At 33.3% G+C, this 24,138-nt stretch overlaps 1 protein-coding gene and 1 long non-coding RNA gene across 3 annotated transcripts; one reads left to right on the forward strand and one right to left on the reverse strand.

The window, feature by feature from the left end:
* Positions 1–366: 366 nt before the first annotated feature.
* Positions 367–10,164, reverse strand: LOC148611681 (uncharacterized). Of its 2 annotated transcripts, XR_015924174.1 has the most exons (4): positions 10,111–10,164; positions 9,935–9,974; positions 2,972–3,157; positions 367–454 (listed from the first exon to the last, which is right to left on the reverse strand). It is a non-coding gene; the product is annotated as an uncharacterized LOC148611681 (long non-coding RNA). The 2 variants fall into 2 exon arrangements; XR_015924173.1 differs by lacking the exons at positions 9,935–9,974; positions 10,111–10,164 and adding an exon at positions 5,251–5,399.
* A 1,057-nt stretch (positions 10,165–11,221) lies between these two features.
* Positions 11,222–22,399, forward strand: LOC148611682 (sulfotransferase 1B1-like). Its single transcript, XM_088592465.1, has 6 exons — positions 11,222–11,364; positions 13,963–14,108; positions 14,846–15,169; positions 15,665–15,777; positions 20,670–20,838; positions 21,697–22,399. Exons 1-6 carry the CDS (start codon positions 11,357–11,359, stop codon positions 21,804–21,806), a joined length of 870 nt encoding a protein of 289 aa, XP_088448591.1. The 5' UTR covers positions 11,222–11,356; the 3' UTR covers positions 21,807–22,399.
* The last annotated feature ends 1,739 nt before the right edge of the window (positions 22,400–24,138 follow it).

The raw sequence follows: 24,138 nt of genomic DNA on the forward strand, positions 1-24,138 counted from the left end.
GAGAGTTCATGTTGCTAGTGCTTTAGATTTATCGTGCTGTCTTGTTTCCCTTATCTTTAGTTTATATGTATAATCTTTTTATAAGATACTCTACGTTGGGTATGTAGATCGTCTCTGTTTCATGTGTTAATGTTTAGGCCACGCTTTGGTATGTTTACGTATTCTACTCATACTACTCTTGTCGCTTCGTTATGTTTTTGCCAATATTTAATACAAAAATGGGTCCAGAGATTCTGTAGGGGTTCCAAAAGTTTTGGTTCCGGACTACCTTTTGCTTATTTGAACCAAATTTTGCACGAAGTTAAGAAATTTTATACTAGTTCGATTTGCTTTTATAGGAAGGTTCCAGTTTGTCACTAAAAAAAGAACAAATAAATTTGTTTATTTTTAAAATGAATCTATCCATGATCAGCAAGTCATCCGATGACTGGGCGGGTATATCCAAACATTAGACCTACAATTATTGAAAATATAATTATTGAAGTTGTATAAAAACAAGTAATCAGTTATTAAGTTTCATATTGTGAAGAACGACACCTTGTTTCCTTAAACTAGTACATGAGATCGTGCCTAGCTAAATATAGTGACGTTCAAATTTGCTATTAGCCTAAGTCAGTTTTTATATACCACACAAAAACCAATCGACCCTGAAACGCTTTAGTAACGACACTAAACTACAAAACATATACTCTATATTAATTTTACCAACCCAGAAACTTGTGGAAAAAGTTTGATCTGACTATGTAAAATATATTGAACAAAGCTTCTTCAGGAGGTAGACCTAGGGTATGGGACACAACTCATAAAAATCATTGAACATTTGTATTCAACATTTTACATCAATACCATGTAAGCATCAAAGTAACCTGGACTGATTTCATTCGGTTTCAAATGATAGCTTGATAGGCTATGGTGAAATTGAATATGATACAACCATATCACTGATGAGTTATGTCCCTTAACCTAGGTCTACCTCCTTAATCTACAAACGAATTTAGAACATTTTGTTGTAGAAGCTCTCCGTTAGATTCAGGCAATGTTGAAAACATACTCAAACACTGATTTTATTACTTGTACTTAAATATCATAAAGCGTGGAATGTTTAATGTACTGACATTTCTTTAGTTAAATGTAAAAATTCAAGTATGACCGAGATCAAGTACGATGGATATTCGATACTCGACATTCAAACTTTTCAATATCAAACTGAATATCAAACGGTAAAATTTTACCGTTTGATATTCGTTTGTTATTCATTTCTGGCTAACTCTAAGTGAATATCAAACTGTTTTTTTCTGCTCAATCTTTTTTCTGTTCGATATTCGTTTGATATTTGTTTCCGGTTTATATATTGAATATAGAATGGATTTGAATATCAAACAGGATTTTTTTTCTGTTCGATATTCGTTTAACATTCGTTTCCGGTTTATACATTGAATATAGAATGCATTTGAATATCAACATGAATATCAAACAAGTTTTTTTTCTTTTCGATATTCGTTTTTACATTCGTTTCCTGTTTATATATTGAATATAGAACGGATTTGAATATCAAAATCAATATCAAACGGTAAAATTTTACCGTTTGATATTCAGTTGTTTGATATTGAAAAGTTTGAATGTCGAATATTGAATATCGAATATCCAACGTACTTGATCTCGGTTCAAGTATGTCATTAGAAATATTTCCGAATTTTTAAAACTTGAGTAGTTAAAAATTGTGGCGCTTATGCAAAATATCCGTAGATATAAGCACGTAAAATTTCAAGGGAACGTCCTAAAGTATTTTTTCAAACCTGTTGATATGGTTTATCATTCTATTGAAATTTTGTCAGTTCTATAAACCACTATTGACTAGTTATTAAAATGATGAATGATTGATTAATTGATTGATGGGGTTTAACGCCCGAGAAAAAATATTTCAGCTATATTCTGGCGATGAGCATGAAATGATGATGATAAAATGGAAAGAGGGATGGGACACAAGGATAATAGGGTCGACAAATTTTGATTGCCACTGGAAAAAAGGACGGATGGGTAGGGTCGGACAATTTAGCCTCCTGTGGCGGAGCGCAAGGGTTCCTACTCCTATCGAATACCAAAGCAGGGTTCTTTAACGTGCGAGGAACGTGGCATCTTTCCCAACACGGTGCGCCACTATGGTTTGCGGTCAGGTTTTCCGTATTATAGCCTGACAACCCCCAGCGTGTAACACGCCAGGAGTACCCTATTCTACCACCAGAGGCACACATCCCAGTTGCACTGTGGGCAGAGCGCCTAGCCCCCGACTAGGTTTCTGAGTACTATTTAGTCGCCTTGTACGACAAGCTTAGCGCTGCTGCAGGTCTATTCTTTTGGCATCCGGGCCTGCACGGGGCATTAAGGTTACAGACCACCAATTCAACCAATGAGTATTTGGAACGTACGCAAAAATAGTCCTACGCAGAAATTACCCCCGTTCCTCATAGTGCTGTGAAATAAGTTCTCATCTATAAAAAATTTTAACAGTTTCTGAAAGGAAAAACATGTCTGTACATTTTATAGGGGCATTTTGCTTCTTGTGATGTGAAGCCTAATCTCCATAATGATTTCTAAATATACCCCTATCTTGTGAAAACACTGGGATTTCCCATGCTATTTATAGACACTTCACTTCCGGTGACCAGTACTGCACTGCAAGTCTGCTAACCCCACATGCCATTCTGAGGATTATGAGCTGACATATGTAGAATCATGCTGATACATAGTCCTCTGCAGGGTAAAGTTAAGGTAAAGTCCAGAGAAGCCGTTGAATATTGTGAAATTAGCATAGAAGCCTATGGGAAGTGGAATTAGTGGTTTCTAGCCTTAAAATGATGAAAACATCCGAAAATATTAACTGATTGAAATTATAAGACATCAATAATTTGATATTCTTTTCTCAAATACATCGACTTATGACTACTCTGCCATTTACACTTGTTTAACATACATTTAGGGTGATCCGATGTTAAACAGCAGTGTTCTGTAGCGGTGAACTCGAATCGTTGCCATTGATTATTATAACAATAAAATGCAAAACAGTTGTCGACTTTTGAGTCACCAGTTGTGCATTCAACGGTTGTTGTCGGGGGCCCTAGTGTCGTTGGGGGTCCTTGTGTACTTAGATATCCTTCACCTGTTTTTGAGTGTCATGAAATATAGGATAAAAATTAACTTATCTGATAGTAAACAATCAAATAATTGTTTTAACAAATAGAAACTGAATTATAAATTAGAACTTAAAATAAAGAATATAAAACACAGTCTAAAAAGAATACAAAAGTTTAAGTAAGTAAGACAAAATAAAGAATACTTATTTGTTTACTGAAGCAGTGTTTAACAGCTGTATTTTATCATTAGCTTTATCACACAATTAGAGATTTTAGAAATATCAAAATGCAAGGCAATATGCTAAGCATACTATCAAAAAGTGGGAGAAAAATCTTCTTGACATCGGAGAAAGATCATATAAAGATTGTAAATGTCTGTATGTGTACAGGTATTAAGAACAACCCATCATCAGCATTAGACCCAAGTACTTCGGAGTTCAAGATTCAAAAACAAAATGTAAATAAGAAGTATTCAAAACAAAAAAATATCGAAAATAGGAAACCAAATCATACACCGACACCTTCTTCCAAAGTATGTTGAAGGAGCTATATTATTGTATACCCATGTTTAAAGCTGCATTAGCTGCCAAATTTGTTCAGTTTTGATTCTACTGAATTTTGCTGATTACAATGAAATAAGTTAGTAGTAATGCAATTAAATTAATAAATGTCGATAATACCTACAGAATATTGTGAAAACAAGGTTTTGTTTAAATCAGAGAAGATCGATAGCTCTGATCTGATTATTTTTCGCCATTTCTTCCCAAGATCGCCGACAGGACATTCACCTGGGTCACAAATACTTCCACCTTTGTAATAAAATAACAATAAAGGATACACAGGTAAGCATGTGTCTTGTTTTCATTTCATTTCATATACTTCTTGATTAGTTTTCAAATAAATAATGACCATATTTGAGCCACATTATGTCACAATAGGTAAATTTTAAAAGGATCCATGCGTTATATTCGAACTTTTTTCTTTAACTGCTTGAGTCCGTTGGTCTTCCCTGCCGTTGAATAACCACTTTCGCTATGCATTCAGATTTTTTATTAAAGATGCGACCTTTACAGCACATGCGCGGATTAAGGTCACAAGAAGTCACATGCATACGGATTTATCTAGGTCAATTTTTTTTGTCTTGCAAGACAATAAATATATAGACACCTATTTCATGTATTTAACGCATTTTATTTGTGGATATCAAATGAAGTTATACAGGAAAAGTACAATTTAGTAGAAATAATTAAAGTTAAGGTATATTTCAACAGAAACAAATATTTACGAAAATGACAGCTAATGCAGCTTTAGTGCAAGCAATATAACCTCAGATTCTTATGGATTTCGAATTTTAAGCTACTGCAAGAGTAATCAAGGGAACCAAGGTTATAGCGGTAATCAAAAGAATGTAATCCAGGGACAAAGACCAGACATGGAAAACAGACATACACAACAAAGAACATAAAGTAACTAAAATCATACATACAAAGCAACAAAAGTAAATGAGCAACTCGGAATCCACTAAAAACTGGGAGCACGGACCAGGTGCACCGGTAGGGTAAGCGTCCTCTACTTTTCTAGAAACACCCGCCGAGTTGCTCATAAAAAGTCAAGTCCGGGGTAGACAAACGAGGAAAGGAAAACTATGACCCGTTGAATAAATCAGTTTTCATGGTGCTGATGGATACAAATCGTGGCAAATAATAGTTGATATATTGTTTGGAACATACACGCTTATAAACTATATAGGGTGTTGATGTCTATTATATAAGATTAAATTTAATTCATTTACCTCAACAATCGGTTTTTTTAAAAGAAAAATAAGTATTTCCAAATAAAAGTGATTTTTTCCAGAAATTAATGTATCTGTTATATTTTGTTTTAAAAAATCAAATAATTTCTTGGTTACAAAACTGGCTAGTAGCAATTTCGGATAACTGATGGAATATTCTAGTTGTTTCGTTCATAATCATACGATGATTTTTTCAAGTTTCTTCAAAACTGCAAGTTACATGTCAATTCTCTTACGAAAGATATAGTTGTGGTTTTTTTAATTGCAGGGCTGAAAAGTAACAAAATTATTAATTAGGATCGTTTTACTTCATAGTAATTTAAATACCTAGTAAAGCGTATGAAATTAGAATAACACCAAAAACACATCCCAAACAAATTTCCGCCATTTCTATCTTCTAAGTATCGCTACGTTAACATTATTGTGTGTGTCTTATCAAATAGGTGTAAATATTTACTGTATTATCAGAGTGTGGTGGGAATTGGACTTTATTAGGCTAAGTGATATAGAAACGTCAACTTGCTTTGATACATGTATTGGAACTGAACAGCATAAGAACGATGACAAAAAGCATGTTAAGTAACGTTATAGAAAGCGGGCCGGCAACCCCTATATACTAGTGCGAGCAAATGAAACAATTAACATAAAAATGAAATGAATGAAAAAGAGAACCTAATCAAGAAAAAATATCAAATTCACAATAGTCTATGAGTAAATGTAATCTTTAAAACTGTTATCATTGTGAAACGGAGTTAAATTAATGCCTGTCAACACAAAAACGAACTGAATAAACGCACTTAAAAACGTTCGTATCGTTTGCATTCGAATATCGAATACGAATTGAATTCATCGCTTGTTCTTCTTTTCATTGGCATCGGTCTCTGATATTTAATGATAGAGGATTGAGTAGGTAATTGAAAATAAGGTGTTTCACGTGTCATGTTTATCAATCTAATTTGCTGACCCTGAAAACGCTATAGTTCTCATTCGTCTCCCGTAATGAAGATGAGACATTGGTTCATTATCAGTTAGATCTGTTGTTACATGTGTTGGATGGACGATCCTTGAGGGCATACCCTAGGACTTTCTTTATGTAGTTCTTGGTGCTGCCAACGTCTTCCATCTCCGACCCATGCTTTTAATGTTCATGTCAATTTCCTCTGCACTTAATTTTCCAGATAACTTAGTGTCTTGTATACAATTAAGTATAACTCAGTACACATATGCTGTTATAAGTCTTGGAACGATTAATACCGTTACATGTAAAAAAAATCACAAATCTTTACAATACAACATAAACTTGTTTACTGAATTATTTCCTGAACAGGTAAAAAGTTGGTAATGTAGAATTATAGTGTTGAAAATGTGCAATTCGTGGATTTTCTACAAGAACTTCGGGCCATTTTGTTCATCCGTTATCATAATGGATATTTCATCCATAAATCTTACGGTTTTAGTTTTGTAGTTGGCATTCCTCTCAACCTGTGCAGGTCCGGATAGCAAAAGAATAGGCCTGCAGCAGCGCTAAGCTTGTCGTAAAAGGCGACTAAATAGTTCTCAGAACCTTAGCCGGGGGCTGGGGCGTTCTGCCCACAGAGCAACTGTATTGTGTGCCCCAGGTGGTGGAATGGGGTACCCCTGGTATGTTACATGCTGGGGTTGTCAGGCTATAATACGGAAAACCTGACCGCAAACCATAGTGGTGCACGTTCCTCGCACGTTAAAAACCCTACTGTGGTATTCTCCCGGAGTAGGAACAATAGGGCTCCGCCGCAGGTGGCTAACTTGCCCGACCCTACCCACCTCTCCCTATTCCAGTGGCATCCTTGTGTCCTATCCCATTTTTCATTTCATCATCATGTCATGTTCATTTTATCATCCACTTCATGTTCATCGCCTGAATATATCTGAAATATTGCTTAAAACCCCAACAAGCAAGCAAGTAAGCAAGCAGGCATTCCTCTCGATAGCGTATATGCCGGTTTTGAATCTGTCGAACAATACAGCCACTGATATTCCTTTGTGAAATCTCTAGTTTTGCAGAATTTATTTCGAACTAAACCTGGTTACTGATTCTCAGAATTAAGCCAAATGAGAGTGATTTGACTGTCGTTACATTGCACAACTTTGGTTAGATTTATGTATGACTTCAATATGACTTCATCATGAACTCGTAGATTGTTATGGTGTATTCATCAGCACCATGAAAAATGATTTATTCAACGGATCATAGTTTTCCTTTCCTCGTTTGTCTACCCCGGACTTGACTTTTTTATGAGCAACTCGGCGGGTGTTTCTAGGAAAGCAGAGGACGCTTACCCTACCGGTGCACCTGGTCCATTCTCCCAGTTTTTAGTGGAGTCCGAGTTGCTCATTCACTTTTGTTACTTTGTATGTATGATTTTAGTTACTTTATGTTCTTTGTTGTGTATGTCTGTTTTCCATGTCTGGTCTGGATTACATTCTTTTGATTACCGCTATAACCTTGGTTCCCTTGATTACTCTTTCAAGTATTTACTATCCTAATGTCTATCTATGCTATACTCAACTTTAGTTTTGGAATTATTAACGCTTTCAATTGTGCAATTTGATTCTTTGATGATACTCAAGTTGATTTATTTGCATTTGCTAGATATGCACATGCCTCATACGCATTTAACCTCCTGTCTGTAAAGACATCAGACGCCATTTCACCTGATGAGTCCGTAAAATTCGCTCTATCTGTCTCTAGATTTGTGCATTTAATTATATCATGCAATTTACCTCTCCCTTTTAAAGCAATTTCAGGCAAAACAGGCCCATCCTACTGTTATCGTTTTGCCAAAAAGTTTGCATAAGTATCTTACTGCGAACTTGAAATGGACTAATTAATGCAAGCGGATCATATCTTTATGATGATTGGAGTAAAACTTTTCGTCAGGCGCGCATCAAAATAATCGGTGTATTTGGGTTTTGCAAAAGTAATTGTGTCCTGTCAAGTGTTTCATCTCAATTCAAAAACTTTGATTAAATCATCTTTGTATAAAAATTAGCTGAATCTGCTCGGTTCCTAAACGACTTCGAATTCGATGACCAAGAACAGAGGTTGAAGCCTGCCTTTGCAAATATCTCTTGATTTATCTAAATATGTAACACACATTCTTTCGTAAATTTTGCGTAAATTCCAAAAATTGATAATTATTTAATATTTTCAGTTGTTTTACTGAGTTTTTGTATCAATTTATTTGCTAGTTCTTTGGTGACGAATGCTGAGTCATTTTGTAAATACTTATTTGCTTTTATAATGTCATGTCCCGCACTTGCTGTGTTAATTGGTGTCTAGCACATCCTGGTAATTGTGTGTGTAGAATAATATCAGATTCCTTTGCAATATGTTGTATTGTGCCTAGGTTCACTTCTTCAGTTGTCTTGGACGGTTCATCTGTTTATGCAAATGTTTTGAAAAAATAAAACTGATGTGATGACGATTCTCGCACTTGGTACAAGATTTTTGAAAACTGATTGACAGTTGACTAAATTATGGTGTCATAAGCAGTCAAATCAAGGGCGATCACTCTTGACGATTGACATCTGGGTACTATGAATAGTAATTTTTGTACAATTTATAGACAAACGTGGTTCTTAACAACATGCACTATGTGTCAGTTTATGGTATATATATTCTACGACTTAACTCACTCAAATCTAAATCTGTCAACCTATACTGACTAATAATAGTTTTGTGGCTTTATAACCCGGTTGTTTATCCTTACTTTGTCCTTATGGTTTTTAATTTCGAATGCATCTTTCGATTTTATCATACAATATTTTTATTTCATGTTGGATAACGTGTATCTCCGTGCATAGATATCAACTAGGGCATGCATGTAATTTGTCTGAATAAATATGATTGTTCGAATCTTTCATGGAGCAATGAGATAGCTTTCTCATAGTAAGCACATGTAAGTAAAAACCATAAAACGTTTTTTCAGAGCTTCGTCATGTCATACAAAGTGATTTTGAATTATTAAAGAGTAATCAAGGGTATCAATACTCTAGCGGAAATCAAAAGAATGTAATCCAGGAACAAAGATCATACGGGGAAACGGACACACATAACAAAGAACATAATCTAACCAAAACAGCACGTCCAAAGTAACAAAAGCAAATGAGCAACTCGAACTCTACTATAACAGGAAGCATGGACCAGGTGCACCGGTTAAACTCCTGAACATTGCTAAAAATATAATTACCGCGAACCGATGTCTAAAGAATCCTAAAATGAATGTCATTGCATAATATCTCTTTACTTGTAAATGTATCGGTAAAACAGTTTTGAGTTCGGCGATTCGGATTGCCTTGTTTTACCAAAACCTAAGGTACTTTTTTATAATGTGTGAGGAGTTCCGATCCAATTACATACGGATCTCTGAAATGTTTAGCATTGTTTTGCCGTTCTTTTGACTGCATTTTAAAGCCTCAATCTTTTTGTTTTTGTTTTAATGAAAGTTTCTAAAATGGTCAATATGGAAATAAAATAGACGAATTTCTATATTTGTAGGAGCGATCTTTGCTCGCTTATAACAAGTAAAGGAATAAATTGCTGCTGTCAATCAAAAAAGGTTGATACTTGTCAAGAAATAAGTATTATTATATACATAAAAGTGTTTCATCGAATGTTCCCAGTGTAATAAATTTCGATAATTCACACTGTGAAATAAATTCAGTAATTTCACTATCGGAATTTCTCCCGCCAAAACGTCGCAACCCTGATATCAATCCGCCAATCACAGAATTAAAAATTCATGTCGAAAATATCGATAAATTATGAAGAAAACCTATATGAAAAATAGGATAATCAAGTGCGTTCTTCGGCACTCGTGATAACATTTTTGGTTATTCACTCTGTCCAATGAAATATCCTGTTAATCCTGTACTTTCCTGACAGGTTCAAGGGTCACGAAAAGGTTCAGAATTGTCAAAAGATAATTAATGCAAAAAAGATATAATGATTTGTCAATGAAAATCATACCTATTTCACTGAGCATTATTTTCTGTCAAATTTCTAAATCCTACAAATATATATAAATATACATTTTCAATGAATTTTTAATGTTCAAAATGATATAAAACCGGTATATTTAAATTATTCAAAAATATTTTAAATTTTGACATAAGATAAGAGAAAATATGTTCAAAATTACAAACCTTAATTGCATAAAGCCCCTTTTAAGTGCAAATAATTGGTGGAAAAATGTTTTCACTGCATGGAAATAAACAATTCTAAATAAAGTTTTGAGAAGTTCGAATAATATTTTATAGACCTGAGATATGATAAAGGCCGAAGTTGCTTAGACCACATATGGTGTAATAGTCTTCTTTGTTCATTGGTTATTATGATCACGTTATGTAAAGGATATTCCATGTACATGAAGCCTTATTTCTGTTTTAAATATATTGACGCATGTTTCTATTTATATGTATATTGACGCTACACTTCTAAATTTAGATCCGGATATAAACCGTTCCGTTCCGTAATAACTCTCAGCCAATCATGGCGGAAGCGCCGCAGACGAAGCAGACAAAAAGAAAATACATTATCTATATATGTAATGTATAACATATTGACTTCGTTAAAAGTCAATAACTGATAAATATCGACTTACGAGAAAAGACCATTATTGGTATTATTCAATGTGAAATTGAAACTAAATCCATATGAATTTGATAAAGTTGTGATTAAACTATGATTAATGGAATGTAAAGTTAAAAGTTAAAATTTTGAATCAAGCAACATTAAATGACGAATTTCATGGGTTTGACTTTTATCCAACGCACTACTTTAGAATTAAGTCATTATGTAATATTATGAAGTATGCCCTGTGGAAACAGTCAAATTCATCGATACAATGCTTACCGTTGTGTAATTGTCAAATAAGTAAAGTTATTAAAATTTGAGCCGAATTGTTCTTTTTATCATGGGCTCATGTAGATTAAGATGTACTATGTACTCGTTTCCACCTAGATAGACACGATAATGATATCACAGAACTTCTAGCCTTCGTAGCAAAGACTTGCGTGATTCTTTTAAAAGTCGAAATCGATGTAAAGACTTTAAGTCCCACTATGAAGATACATTGGAAAGCGATATAGACCTCAAGTTCCAACGTGAAGAGACAGTTATATAACTTTCTTTGTAAATTTCCATACCATACCTCCTTTATCCTTAACTAACACATAATTGTATTAGAATTCCAAATTTGAACGGTAAATGCATTTTTCATAGCTAACTGGGTACATATGTTAGTCTAATGTTTTAATTTAAAGGGTTAATATATGCAGCAGATGATAAACGACTTTTAAATTACATATCATATTTGGTGAACTAGTATCTATTTCCGACATGCACATTTAAACTTTGATTTGTACAACATTTTATAAATCTCTTTTAAACATGGAAAGGTAAGTACTATTCTAGTTTTCATAAAAATTCGATTTTGTATTAAAGATAAAAGACCAATCAAATATTGACTCTAATTGTCAAGAGGTTCTATTGTTAGATGATATGTTAAGAACCATTACTCTTTAGATTGATTTGCTGTAAGTGGATGACACATATTAACATATGTTTAAATGCACTGTATTTTTTTTTAGTATACCAATCTTCTTATTTTATATTTGTATATAAAAAATATCAAATAGTATAAACAGGAGGAAATAATCCACTAACTCGAAATGATAAATAATGTTAATTCAAGAAATATTTTAAGTTAACAAACAATTTATTCTTGACAATTCCTATATCAACTGCTTGTTTACAAACGTTTTGAGATTATAGTCGATTATGAAATATTGGGTCATTACAAGTAACAATTTCGCCCGTATTACACGCAGATTTTAATGAGATCTTTTTAAAGGTCATTGATTTCAATGGGCTTTGCCTTATTTTATATACAATTAAAATATGTTAGGTTGTGTTCACAAGATATCATATACATGAACTGTAACAGTAGTATTATATATATGTATATGATAGTTATTTTTTGTATTTTATTTTATATCATACATTTAGATTAAAATATAACTATTTTGTATATGTGTTTGTATAAACCCTATATCATTTACCCTATATTGAATTCCCTATATCACACCTGTAGACCTATAACTCATACCCTATATTACACCCTTAGACCTATATCGCATACCTTATATTGCACCCCTTCACATACTATACTTGGAGCATGGTTAAAATATATGATATAATGAACATGACATGTTAAAATCTGTATCACATGCTGTATCAACCTTCAACCTAGATCACCCCACGGGCCGGTGTCCCTTTGGGCGATATAGCAGTCTTGGGTTGATACAGCATGTGATACAGATATTGACATGTAATATTTAGTATGTATCACATGGATTGACAGACATTCTTATTATTACCCTTGACTTAGGTTTTAGTATCGTGAATGCTTTACGTTTTGATCACATCTTTTTGTCATGTTTGTTGACCTATTTTGTTGAGTCGTAGTTTTAGTGTTTTTGGTATTACCTTGTCTCCTAGGATTTTTAAATTTTTGGACCTATGATACTAATACTTCCTCGGGTCTCCTTCATTCAGACCATTTTTTTTACAAATGACGCAACATGTTGTTTGTTAAGAATGTAAAACACTAAGAACGTTGGAAATATAATACAATGACGCTGTTTTGAAAATTATGCAATTGTTTTCATAATGTAACCAAATACTTATCAAAACAAATCGCATGTAAAATAATCCATAAATGTCATATAAAATAATCCTTACATGTAATTTAGTACTCTTGAAAATGTGATACACCCTAAAAAAAGGCTACATATTTTTATTTTTGTAATTAAGTTGTCTTATGGGTCTATATTATGAAATATGTAATTATTCATTCAAATCTGCCTGCTCTTAGGAGATAATCAACATTGAAAATCCAGTAGATTCTATTGTATTTGAGCGTCATTTACAGAGTTATCTCCCTTAATTTTGAAATCTACAGTGCATTCTATACAATTTTTATCTCCTAAGAGCACGGGTTATATGAATAACCACATGTTAATTTCTGTTTACTATAATATTTCAAAAAAAAAATCAAAAATAAAAATATGTAGGCTTTTTACCCATGAATCACATTTTGCATGATTCTTAGCTGGAGTGCTACTTAAAAACAATAATAAGTTTTATTTTTTTTTTATTATCAGCCAACTAGCCAGACTGTCTGACCTAAACAATATATCATAGATTTTTTTTCCGACACAAAATTAGAAACCGCTTAAGTACCAAAGCTCTATTCCATGTATTAAACATTGTAGCTACTATTATGTAATGGGTTAATAATGGGTCAGTAATTTGAGGACATAAATTTATGTTGTGCGTAAATCGCAGTTGTGATCCCAGCAGCAGAGGACAAAGGTTGGGAGTTTGTTTTACTTTGATAGCATTTTATTACACTATCCCAGTTGAACATTACACTACTTTAATTAATTGATTTTGAAAAATAAAGTTTGGTTCGATTGAATTTCCGAAAGGTAGCCATTGGTCAGAATTGCTCCGCTCTTGAAACATGGAGCGTTATCTATATAAATTATATATCATTGTGCCTAGCTTCAGTTTATCAGTTAGTTGACTTTTCCCTGATTTATTTTAACAGTTGAACTACGTGTCCCCAGTTGCAAACACTAGAGATTTGACATATTTTGGTGGCAATTATCGTCAAGATGTGACATCCTATTTCGAAATTTTCGGTTTTGTGAACTTCATCTTTATTCTTATTTATTGAATTTTAAACTTTCTAAACATAACCGACATTTGCATTTTTATAAGATTGGTATTGTTGTACTTATCATTAGTATATTATTCTTGTTTAATCCATTTTTCTTCCTTATGGACATACTCTTTCAACTAATCATTTTGCATACGACTAAGACTCATGTACTATAGAATGCGCTTTGTTCGACTATAGTCACTATATTGCTTTTTATATCGTAGGTTTACTATTTTAGTCTATTATACCGCATTTAGTAACGTTTTAGAATACAGAAAGAAATACCATACTTCAATGGAATGGGACTCCCTCCATTTCCACGATATTTTAATGATCCAGTGGATGCAATATGTCAGATAAGAGAGTTCACTTCACGAAGTTCAGATATATTTGTTTGTGGGCCAATGAGATCAGGTAATAATAATAAATCGTGCATTTAAATGGGTATAATCGTGTTCAACGATTTATAACAAATAAGAATAAAAGGAATGAACTTATTATATAATTTTAAGTTGGAAACGGACCATTGGAGAGAAAGTGAGTGGAATTGTCCCTTTTCGTATTTTTAGCCATTTTAGTAGTTGTTTTTAAAGGACGAAACCTGCAGACACACGACAATATGGTTGGGGGGAAGATCAATAAACACATTTATTTGAAACTGAAAGTGCTATCACTTCGGTAAGTATCGAAAAATTTAAAACAAGTGTTTTAAATTTAAAAAAAAAAGTACTAACGGTGGCTACAATGAATCAATTTCTTAAAATTTTAAATCTACTTCTGTCCAGTGTTCTAACGGGAAAGTAAATCTGAATGCCTGTCGGGTTTGAAAGTTAGTTTCCTTTGCTAAGGTTAAAAAATACGAAGTGAAAAAAATGAAATATCTTATCCGTTTTAAAAAGTATGAACTGAAAAAAAAAATTGGTCTTCCAAATTAAATTCTAGGGATTAACCATTCTGGGTAACTGTCTGGGTTGTGTCAACGCTTTGAAATACCATACTCATCAAATACATATGATATGAGATAACCATTTGCTTTCAAAATTAAAATTGCTATGATTAATAGTGATATATCCTCTGTCTACTTAACTTTCAATTTGTTTATTAAATATATTCAAAACAATTGAAAATGTTGTCTCTACTGTGTATTTTAGGGAACCACTGGGTTTTCGAGATCGTCTCAATGTTGTCATCAGGCAAGGCCCAGTTGACAAAAGATACTCTTTTAGAGAATATGATTGATCTTGCCGACTACAAAGTACTAGAGCAAAAATCTGAACCCCGCATCTTAACGACACATCTACCTTATAGATACCTTCCACAGAAGCATAGGGAAAATGGAAACAAAATTGTCCTGACACTTCGTAACCCGAAAGATCGGCAAGTGTCTTTATATTACTTTGGAATTGGTAAAGACCCAAGATTACATGAATCGTACACATGGGAGAATCATTTCAATGACATGACAATGGGAAGAAGTAAGTCAGTAAACAGTATAACTCGAATAACTAACTAATACTGAAAGGAAGAAGAAAATTCCAAAATAAATCATCTCCCAATAAGTGCCTTCATTATTGAATATATGTATTTTTTATCGTTAAAGAAAATGAAGTTTACGTTTGTTACACACTTGTGGGAATACTACAGTATGGTCCTATTAATTGAAGGAAAAAGATATATAATTCATTTATTCTTGTCAATAATTTAGAAAGTTTATTTTCTTTATGATAAAAAAATAGTACAGCCAAGATTTTGGCGCAAAAAAAACTACTTGAATTATTCGTTTTATGTTTGATTTTCTTTTTGTAGCATTATGCAATTGATAATGTTCGACGAATTTTTTTGTCTTAATAATCTCGTCTATTATATTTAGATTTTGTTTTATTATACATGTAGGCGAAGACTTAAAGACATGGACAGACAATTTGTCTAACAATATGTTTCATCTGAAATTTATTGTGACGATATTTCAGGACGTGATTTGCCAGAACCTTTTGGTAATTGGTTTGGCTATGTACGAGAGTGGGAAAGGCAGATGGATAAAAACTCTAATATCCACGTTGTATATTATGAAAAATTAAAGAAGGTAACTACAGTCGAACTTCACTCGCTCGAACTCGGATGGCTCGAACACCCAGGGTTTCTCGAACACAATTCAAAGTACCAAAATCATCTCCAATATAATCAATATAAATAACCATGGATTTCTCGAACACTCGAACTGACTAGTCGGTCCCTTCGGTAGTAAATCTTCGAAAATAACCATCACTAACTCGAACTCGTCAGCCATTCTGTCAGCTTGGATAATAAAAGGTGTGAAAAATTGAAACCCTATCATTAGTCAGTGTCATTTTAGTTAATTACAGGTAATACTTAAGTCATCACTAATTAGGTAGTTTTGATCTTAACATAGTACTAATTAAAGTTCGAGAATGTTCCGAAGTCGGTATGATGAAAGCATGAAAGAAAACCAGATAAAACATATTATTGACCAAGGAAATCGAACTCTGAACGTTTTTAAAAGCGAACACAGCATTTTTAATGTCCACAAATCAACATAATCTTCCGAAAGCGAATGAAAATGATCCACCAACTAACACAACTACGTAAGAAGTAAGCAATTTCTAACGATAATTCGAACTCGGACTGGCAACGAAAATAAATCCGGAAATATTCGAACTTCAATTTCTCGAACTCCCGATAACTCGAACACATTTTAATGGTCCCTTGGAGTTCGAGCTACCGAGGTTTGACTGTATCTTTATAACCAAATGTTTTTGTAATTATTGACGGATACATGTACAGAAAAAAAGCAAATCCCGATCATCTGTATTTCTGCCTACAACTTTTTAAACAACTGTTAGAAATAGGGCCTTAAATGATTGAGGTACATGCTTTCATGACTGATGTTGAATTTGGAAAACAATAAAAAAGTGAACAGAATATTTCAGGTATATATCACTGTCTTTACTCAGTACATATGAACAGATATTAAGGAAACGCAACACACTCTTCAGCATTCCTCTACTGTCTAAAAATTGAAAAAGGCAAATATTTCTACTAGCTTTATGATGAACCGACGAATTTGTCTTCTTGTCAACTGTTCTTTCCTTTAAAAATAACATTTGAGCCCCTTGTGCATACATTTCGATAACCGTATTGATGTTCTAGATAGGGCTCAGTAACTTAAACAAAATCTGCTATAACAAGTGTATGCCCCCAATTTAATTGACTAATTCAGGTGTTGACTGATATTGAGTATTAATTCGCATTTGTTATCGAAATTCTATATCTTCATCATACTTTACATAATCAATGCTAATGACATGCTTATCGGCTGAACTACTTTTTCCACTTGTGAAGTTTGTTACCTAAATGTTTCTTAACTTCGTCTATTTCAATTGGCTTTCAAAGAAATAAAAATTCAGATGAACGTAATTTTTAATTCAGTGATATATTGTTTTATCAATTTGATTCATGTATACTGTACTGCAGTTGATTTCCAAGACATTTAGTAAAAATAGCAACAAACATTATCTACATATAACGCGAAAAGGCATGGTGCATATGTCATCATTATACACAGCTTCAGTGAAAGAATTGCCACTAAATACTCAATTTATATAAACAAGGGTTAAAGTACTTTTGGCGTGATCACAACCCTCTTCTTTTAAAATCTGGCCACTGTGGAAAAATATTACACAATTAAACACACCTAATAAACAATTCAAAAAGGTCTGAGTTCCTTGTTTCAACGAAAATGTGCAAACTAAGGACGGCTAGCAGTTAACTGACATGCCATCTGCAGACCAGTTTAAACCTTCAAAAAGGCATGTCACCGTATGCATTGTATGAAAAAAATCAATCCCAATTCTCCCCACATGGGGTTGAGAATCACGGTACATCATAAGTCATACAATAAGGAGACAACCCATGTCATGCCAAAGCTGCTTTTAAATATAAAACTTTAATTTCTATGTAAAGACCCTACGAGCGAATCAGTTTTAATACCAAAAAAAATGCTATCCTCGACGATTTTACAATAACATAACTATATCTCTAACGGATGTTTGTTTGTTTGTTGAGGTTTAACGTCCGAGGAGAAATATTTCAGCTATATTCAGACGATGAACATGAAATGAAAAAAAAAAAAAGGATGGGTCACAAGGATAATAGGGTCGACAAATTTTGATTGCCACTAGAAAAAGGGAAGGTGGGTAAGGTCGGACAATTTAGCCTCCTGTGGCGGAGCGCAAATGTTCCTACTTCTATCGAATACCACAGCAAGGTTCTTTAACGTGCGAGGAAAGTGACATCCTTCCCAACACGGTGCACCACTATGGTTTGCGGTCAGGTTTTCCGTATTATAGCCTGACAACCCCAGCATGTAACATGCCATGGGTACCCCATTCCACCACCTGGGGCACACATCCCAGTTGTTCTGTGGGCAGAGCGCCTAGCCCCCGGATATGTTTCTGAGTACTATTTAGTCGCCTTTTACGACAAGCTTAGCGCTGTTGCAGGCCTATTCTTTTAACACCCGGACCTGCACGGAGCCTCTAAAGGATGAGCCTAAGCAATGGTTAAGTTAAGTTATTGGGTGAATATTGAACTTTCCGTGCTTTGTATAGAATACAAGTATGTCTGTATTTGAGAGTGAGTTCCTTGAATTGATTTAAACATTCGTGAATTTTTTTACGAGCTTCAAAGTACTATTAAAAACCTCAAAAACACGAATTCAAGAATCCAAATATTTGCGTTTCTACCCTAATCCACGAAAATTGATATCCACGAATTCAAGTACTTTAACGGTATCGAAAACCTTGATCTAGTAATTTCTCGGTTATATATAAATTCCTTTCGTTAACATCCGAAACATTGTAACAATTACGAGCAAAACGAACCAGTTGTGATGTGTAAACACCATATGATGGTGACAAGGGACGTCAGCATCTTAAAACGGATAGTTGAAAAAAGGGAATGAAACATCATCCCTTTTATCGTAAATTTTAGTTTTAAGTTTACGATTATCTAAATGAATACTAAGATTAAGAGACGAACATTCTTTTTTATCAATATATCAATATTTGCTTTATTCAAAGACAGTTCAGGATGTATATCTTTAGTATAAATATTGATGTCATCGTTGTTAAGAGCAAAACATTCGTGAAAATATTTAAAGGTGTCAAATGTATTTACTCAACGTTGTTTGGAAGGGTCTTTATTTATTTAAGCCATAAATTGTGATTTGTAACAATACAGAAAGAGGTCCACAATAAGTGGTGAACAAATGATCCCTATGGGAATTCCAATAACTTGAAGATAAACAGTTTCACCAAAGCGTACGAATATGTTGTCTAACAGGACTTTGAGTGCTGTAAGCATCACAAAGAAATCCAATTCCGCCAATTTTTAACACTCCTAATACAATTAATTCCACTATTTTCATACGCTTTGTTTCAAAAATTTAAAAATCAGATTTTTGTAAGAACTTCCATGCTTCTAGGTTCAGTTTGTAAAGAGGTAGCGACGAGTTTGTGTTTGTTCACAATTTCACTTCTGAAAATTAGTCAGTTGGAATGTTGGTAAATATGTAAATTCTTTTTGTAGAATTTCAAGAAAATCTACGACAAATAACAATAATACTGTTTATCAACAAAAACGAAATCAAACTCCTTGCTGACTTCTTTCAATTTGTGTTTCATTCGGGAAATGCGGTTTTCATGTTGTTTATAAGGAGTGTTACACAAAATGTTTTTGTTCTAATGTCATCTATTTTCACAACTGTTTTGAAGAAATAATCTAATGCTCCTTTGTCACGTTTTATCTATTTTATACAATACAAAGGGAGTGCGTCATGGATGATGCTACGACATTTATTACAATTGATAGTAGCTAGATGACGATATTTAGGTCCTTTTTGAAAAAAATGTCTTAACGCCATTCAGATTACCTGTAAGAATATGGGAACTGGGAACATAAATATATTTTGAGTTACTTCAATTTCAAGATATTAGCACATTTTTCTTTGTCTTGAAATCCGCATTATTCACTATAATTAAAGACATATTTACGGGTTTGGTTTTTGTAAATATAGCAGTGGAAGTTCAGTATTATCAAAATAAGCAGGGATAGTTTCCTTAACTGCATGATCATTTAATGTACCAGTAATGATGATGAAAAAACAAACCCTTTATTAATATTTTTAAGTTGAAAAAAGTGCTTTTTGTGATTTTCCGAACGATAGTTTTGGGGAAAAGTTTGGAATAACAGTAGACAATAATAATTTGAACTGTTTCATATTTTGGACTGCTGAACGAAATTTTATTAAAATCCTCTAAAATATTTTGTAATGTAATGACTGGTATTGAATATAGTTTGGTTAAGAATTGACGACATTCATTGTTTTTAGAAATTGTAATGAGGTTTGAATCCGTAGTATTGGTATTTCGATGTTTTATGTTTTATTGCGATTTACTCTGACTCCATAAGACATCTTGTTGCGCTTTGATTTAGAAATTATATCGAATCTGTTCTTGAGATGTTACCAATTCCCATGACATTGTAGTTAAGACCGAAATGGTAAACTGTTTATAACATCTGTATACATTCCAATTCAACCAATCTACGGGAATTACGGAATTTGGAATGAGTTTCTCCTGACGGTTTATTGACTACTTCCAAATGTTGAAAGTTAAGTATTTAGTGTCATGATTGTGCTTTTTACAATGCTGATAAATGACACTTTTGAACTTTGTTGGTCTGTTGAAACGATACAGATGTTCCTGTGTATGTTTAGTTGGGTATAGACCGGTTTCACCGACATACTGAAAGCCACATTTCGGTTTGGCTCCATGTGAGTAAGTTTATTTAGTGGGTAATTGTTCAACACCTGTTGCATCAGAAAATAGAATGGTAATAGTCCAGTTTCGATTAAAGTTTATACTTTTAAAAACTAATATTAAAGGCGTATTTCAGAATTTTGTTGATGAAGTGTCTAAATTGGCAAATTATTTACAATGTGAGAAAGATGAAGTGTTCTATAGAGACATTGAACAAGCTTGTTCATTCGATAATATGAAGCAAAACAAGAAGGATGATACTGCACAGTTCGACAAACACGGACGTTCAACAACATATAGAACTGGTGAGAAAATATGGTATTACATGAAAACTAATGAAAGGTTAATGGAAGAGTAATCAAGGGAACCAAGGTTATAGCGGTAATCAAAAGAATGTAATTCAGGGACAAAGACCAGACATGGAAAACAGACATTCACAACAAAGAACATAAAGTAACTAAAATCATACATACAAAGTAACAAAAGTAAATGAGCAACTCGGACTCCACTAAAAACTGGGAGCATGGACCAGGTGCACCGGTAGGGTAAGCGTCCTCTGCTTTTCTAGAAGAGCATTTTTATCGTACAGGCATATCGGTATATTGGTTCAAAGTACAAATGCATTCAATTCATCATACAAATGACGCAAACAAAAATGACAGAACAACGTTTTAACGGACTCGTCTTGATAGTATTTTCTTCAAAAATGAAATGCAACTGCATTTAGCCGATAGCTACTCTTTCAAAAAAAAAATCCCTGCACACGAATTAGTAGATTCATTTTGCATGATTTAACTAAGAAAGGGAAACCAATGGAGACAGGATTCAATGAATGGTAATCAAAAATAACATCCTCAAAGGTTAACGTCTAGATAAGGAAAACAGACACACACACAAAACAAAGAACATGAAATAGACAAAATAACACGCATATAGAAACAAAAGTAAATGAGCAGTACAGACTCAACTAAAAAAACTGGAAACATTGACCAGGGGAGGTGTTAGGAATCATGGCACCATTTTATTCAATTATCTAATCTTGAACAACATAATGGGTCCAAATTTAAACAAAGTGAATCGAAGGACAATAAAATATTGATACTTCTCATAGATCGTGTGCATAACCATCTCATAATAAAAAAAATTTTTTTTTTTATTTAAAGGCCATATTGGGACGTGGAAGAACTACTTCACAAAGGAGCAAAATGAGCAATTTGACCTTATGTACAAAATCGAGTTGCATGACTGTAACCTGCAATTTATCTACGAGTAGATATAATATTACACATACTGACTGCTATAATTGCATAATAGTGTATAAATATATTGAAGATGTCATAAATCTACACATGCTGGCTTTTATTTGTAAATATATATTGAAGTTGACATAAGATTACACGTACTGACTTTTATATCTGAATACATTGAACTTGGCATAAGATTATTTTTTGTTTGTTTATGCATTACAGTTTGTAAATACATTGGAAATATATACAACCTGTAAAAATTATGTGTGACCGCTGCATTGTTGCTTAAAGAGAGCTGCGCAGACTTGTCATCTGACATCGTACCCACGATGAATGGAACCATCCGAATGATTAGATATACGTCACAATAATCCACTACGAAGGTCAATCAAAGAACCCAATCGAGTGTCGGGGGTGTATAACGTCAGTGTTCATCGGCTAATATATAATCAGATTACTCACTTTAAACAATGAGCTAATCATTATCTACAAATGTACATAAAGACAAAATGTATTTATGTTAGGGAAGTTGACCATGTTGACTGTTTTTTCACAGTCGCTGACCACATACATCCCGTTTAAAAATAAACATCCAACAGATTGTTTAACTACACAATCATCTGGGAATTTTTATTTTGATGAAAAAATCATCAACAAATAATAGTTGTTCGGAAAAAATCGATAAACGTGAAAAACGTGATAAACGTGAAAAAAGGGGGCCTCCAAACAAAAAAAAACAAAAAAAAACAGAAGACTCACAAACAAATGAAATTAATAAAATTGGTCAGACCTAGAAAGAAACGAAACCATCAGCAATGGACAGGAGACTGTTGTCGCCCTATGGCTGAAGTAGAATAAGTCAAAGTAAGTCCGTAAAATCTCCAAATAGAAAACAAGTACTAACTTTGGATTGAAAGATAGCCGCCGCATTTTCTCGCTTTGTCAGTGTAAAAATACTAAGCCAAATTAGATTTTATTTGGTGAATTGTGTGCTATATTTCGTATTTCAATAAATAAATTTAATTGATTACACAAGTAAACTATTTACAATCATATTTATTATACGAAAGTGATTCCAAAATATTCCGGACACAAATGGCCCCAGTCGAGCCTTGAATTTTACGCTTGCATTATTTTCGAGGTTCTAAGGAGGTGGAATTATTTCTGAAAAAAAAAACACTGAAAAAAAATGAAGAGTGTATATTGTCTGTTAAATTCTTGAAAAAATGAACAATATATGTGCATGCCACGCAAGTTTTCCCATTAAGAGCCTTTCTGTGAATGATATTTATTACAGTTTACTCAGTGAAAGTTTTGTCTTCTAGTCATGAACCGTAATTTCTTTTTAATTAGGAGCCTGTCCAATAGCAACTTTTTAAGTTTGTTCCTACGACGTCAAAACCTCTTCTGTTGGTATAAAGATTTAATTTTTAAGAAATTGCTTTCAGCAATGTTCAGTTCAGGCCTAAAACAAGGTGAAAATGTAGCCAGTAACCATCTAAATTTAAGCAAATACTGACAGTTATCATCAATAACATGATCCTCTGGTTCCAGAGCTGAAAACTCATTTTCGAATACACTGTTTGTGGTCTCAGATATGTAAAAGAAATAAAAAAAACAAAAACAAAACAAAAACAAAAACAAAAACAAAAACAAAACAAAAAAAAAACAAAAAAACAAATGTGTCCTTGTCTGATGCACCATCTAAAAGTTGAAGTGATTAATTCCATTTAACGGTACCATTAAATTTATAGTTGTGTTAAGGTTTTCAATCAATGTTTATACTTTAACACGCATTTTACTAAAGGTTGATTTTGTCCGTAGTTTTTGTGTGCCATATTTAAGTCCCATTTTTAGACCATACCCTAACGTTTCTTTATTGTAAAGTAACCATAACCCCGTTATCTATAGGATAACACTGCTATCTATGTTTTAACGGACCGTTATCTATGGGTTAACAGACTGTAAATCACAATATCATCTGCGATCGATGATTAAATTCAGCTTACTGTTGGTAAGCAACCCGGTAACCCATAGATAATGCTCGCTAACCTATAGATAATACCCGCTAAGCCATATATAACTTAGAATTAATTATCATTACCGTTTGCTATTGATAATTAATTCTAATTAATTCATTTAAAACGCCGTTATATATGAATTAATTTACGAAATTATATATGGGTTAGCAGGTGCTAACTATAGGATATCGAAGTTAATTCATGGATAACGCAATTAATTCATTGATAGCAAATCAGGTGTTATATTTATTCGGAGAGCTGAACTAAAGTATTTATTATCGCTTGCTTCGTCGATCCCGTTTACAAGGACATGCCGCTCTGTAAACAGAAAAACCTT

This window comes from Perna viridis, chromosome 7 (assembly GCF_037379345.1).
Source record: "Perna viridis isolate PV_CMFRI_1.1 ecotype Kerala chromosome 7, ASM3737934v1, whole genome shotgun sequence".
NCBI classification, from domain to species: Eukaryota; Metazoa; Mollusca; class Bivalvia; order Mytilida; family Mytilidae; genus Perna; species Perna viridis.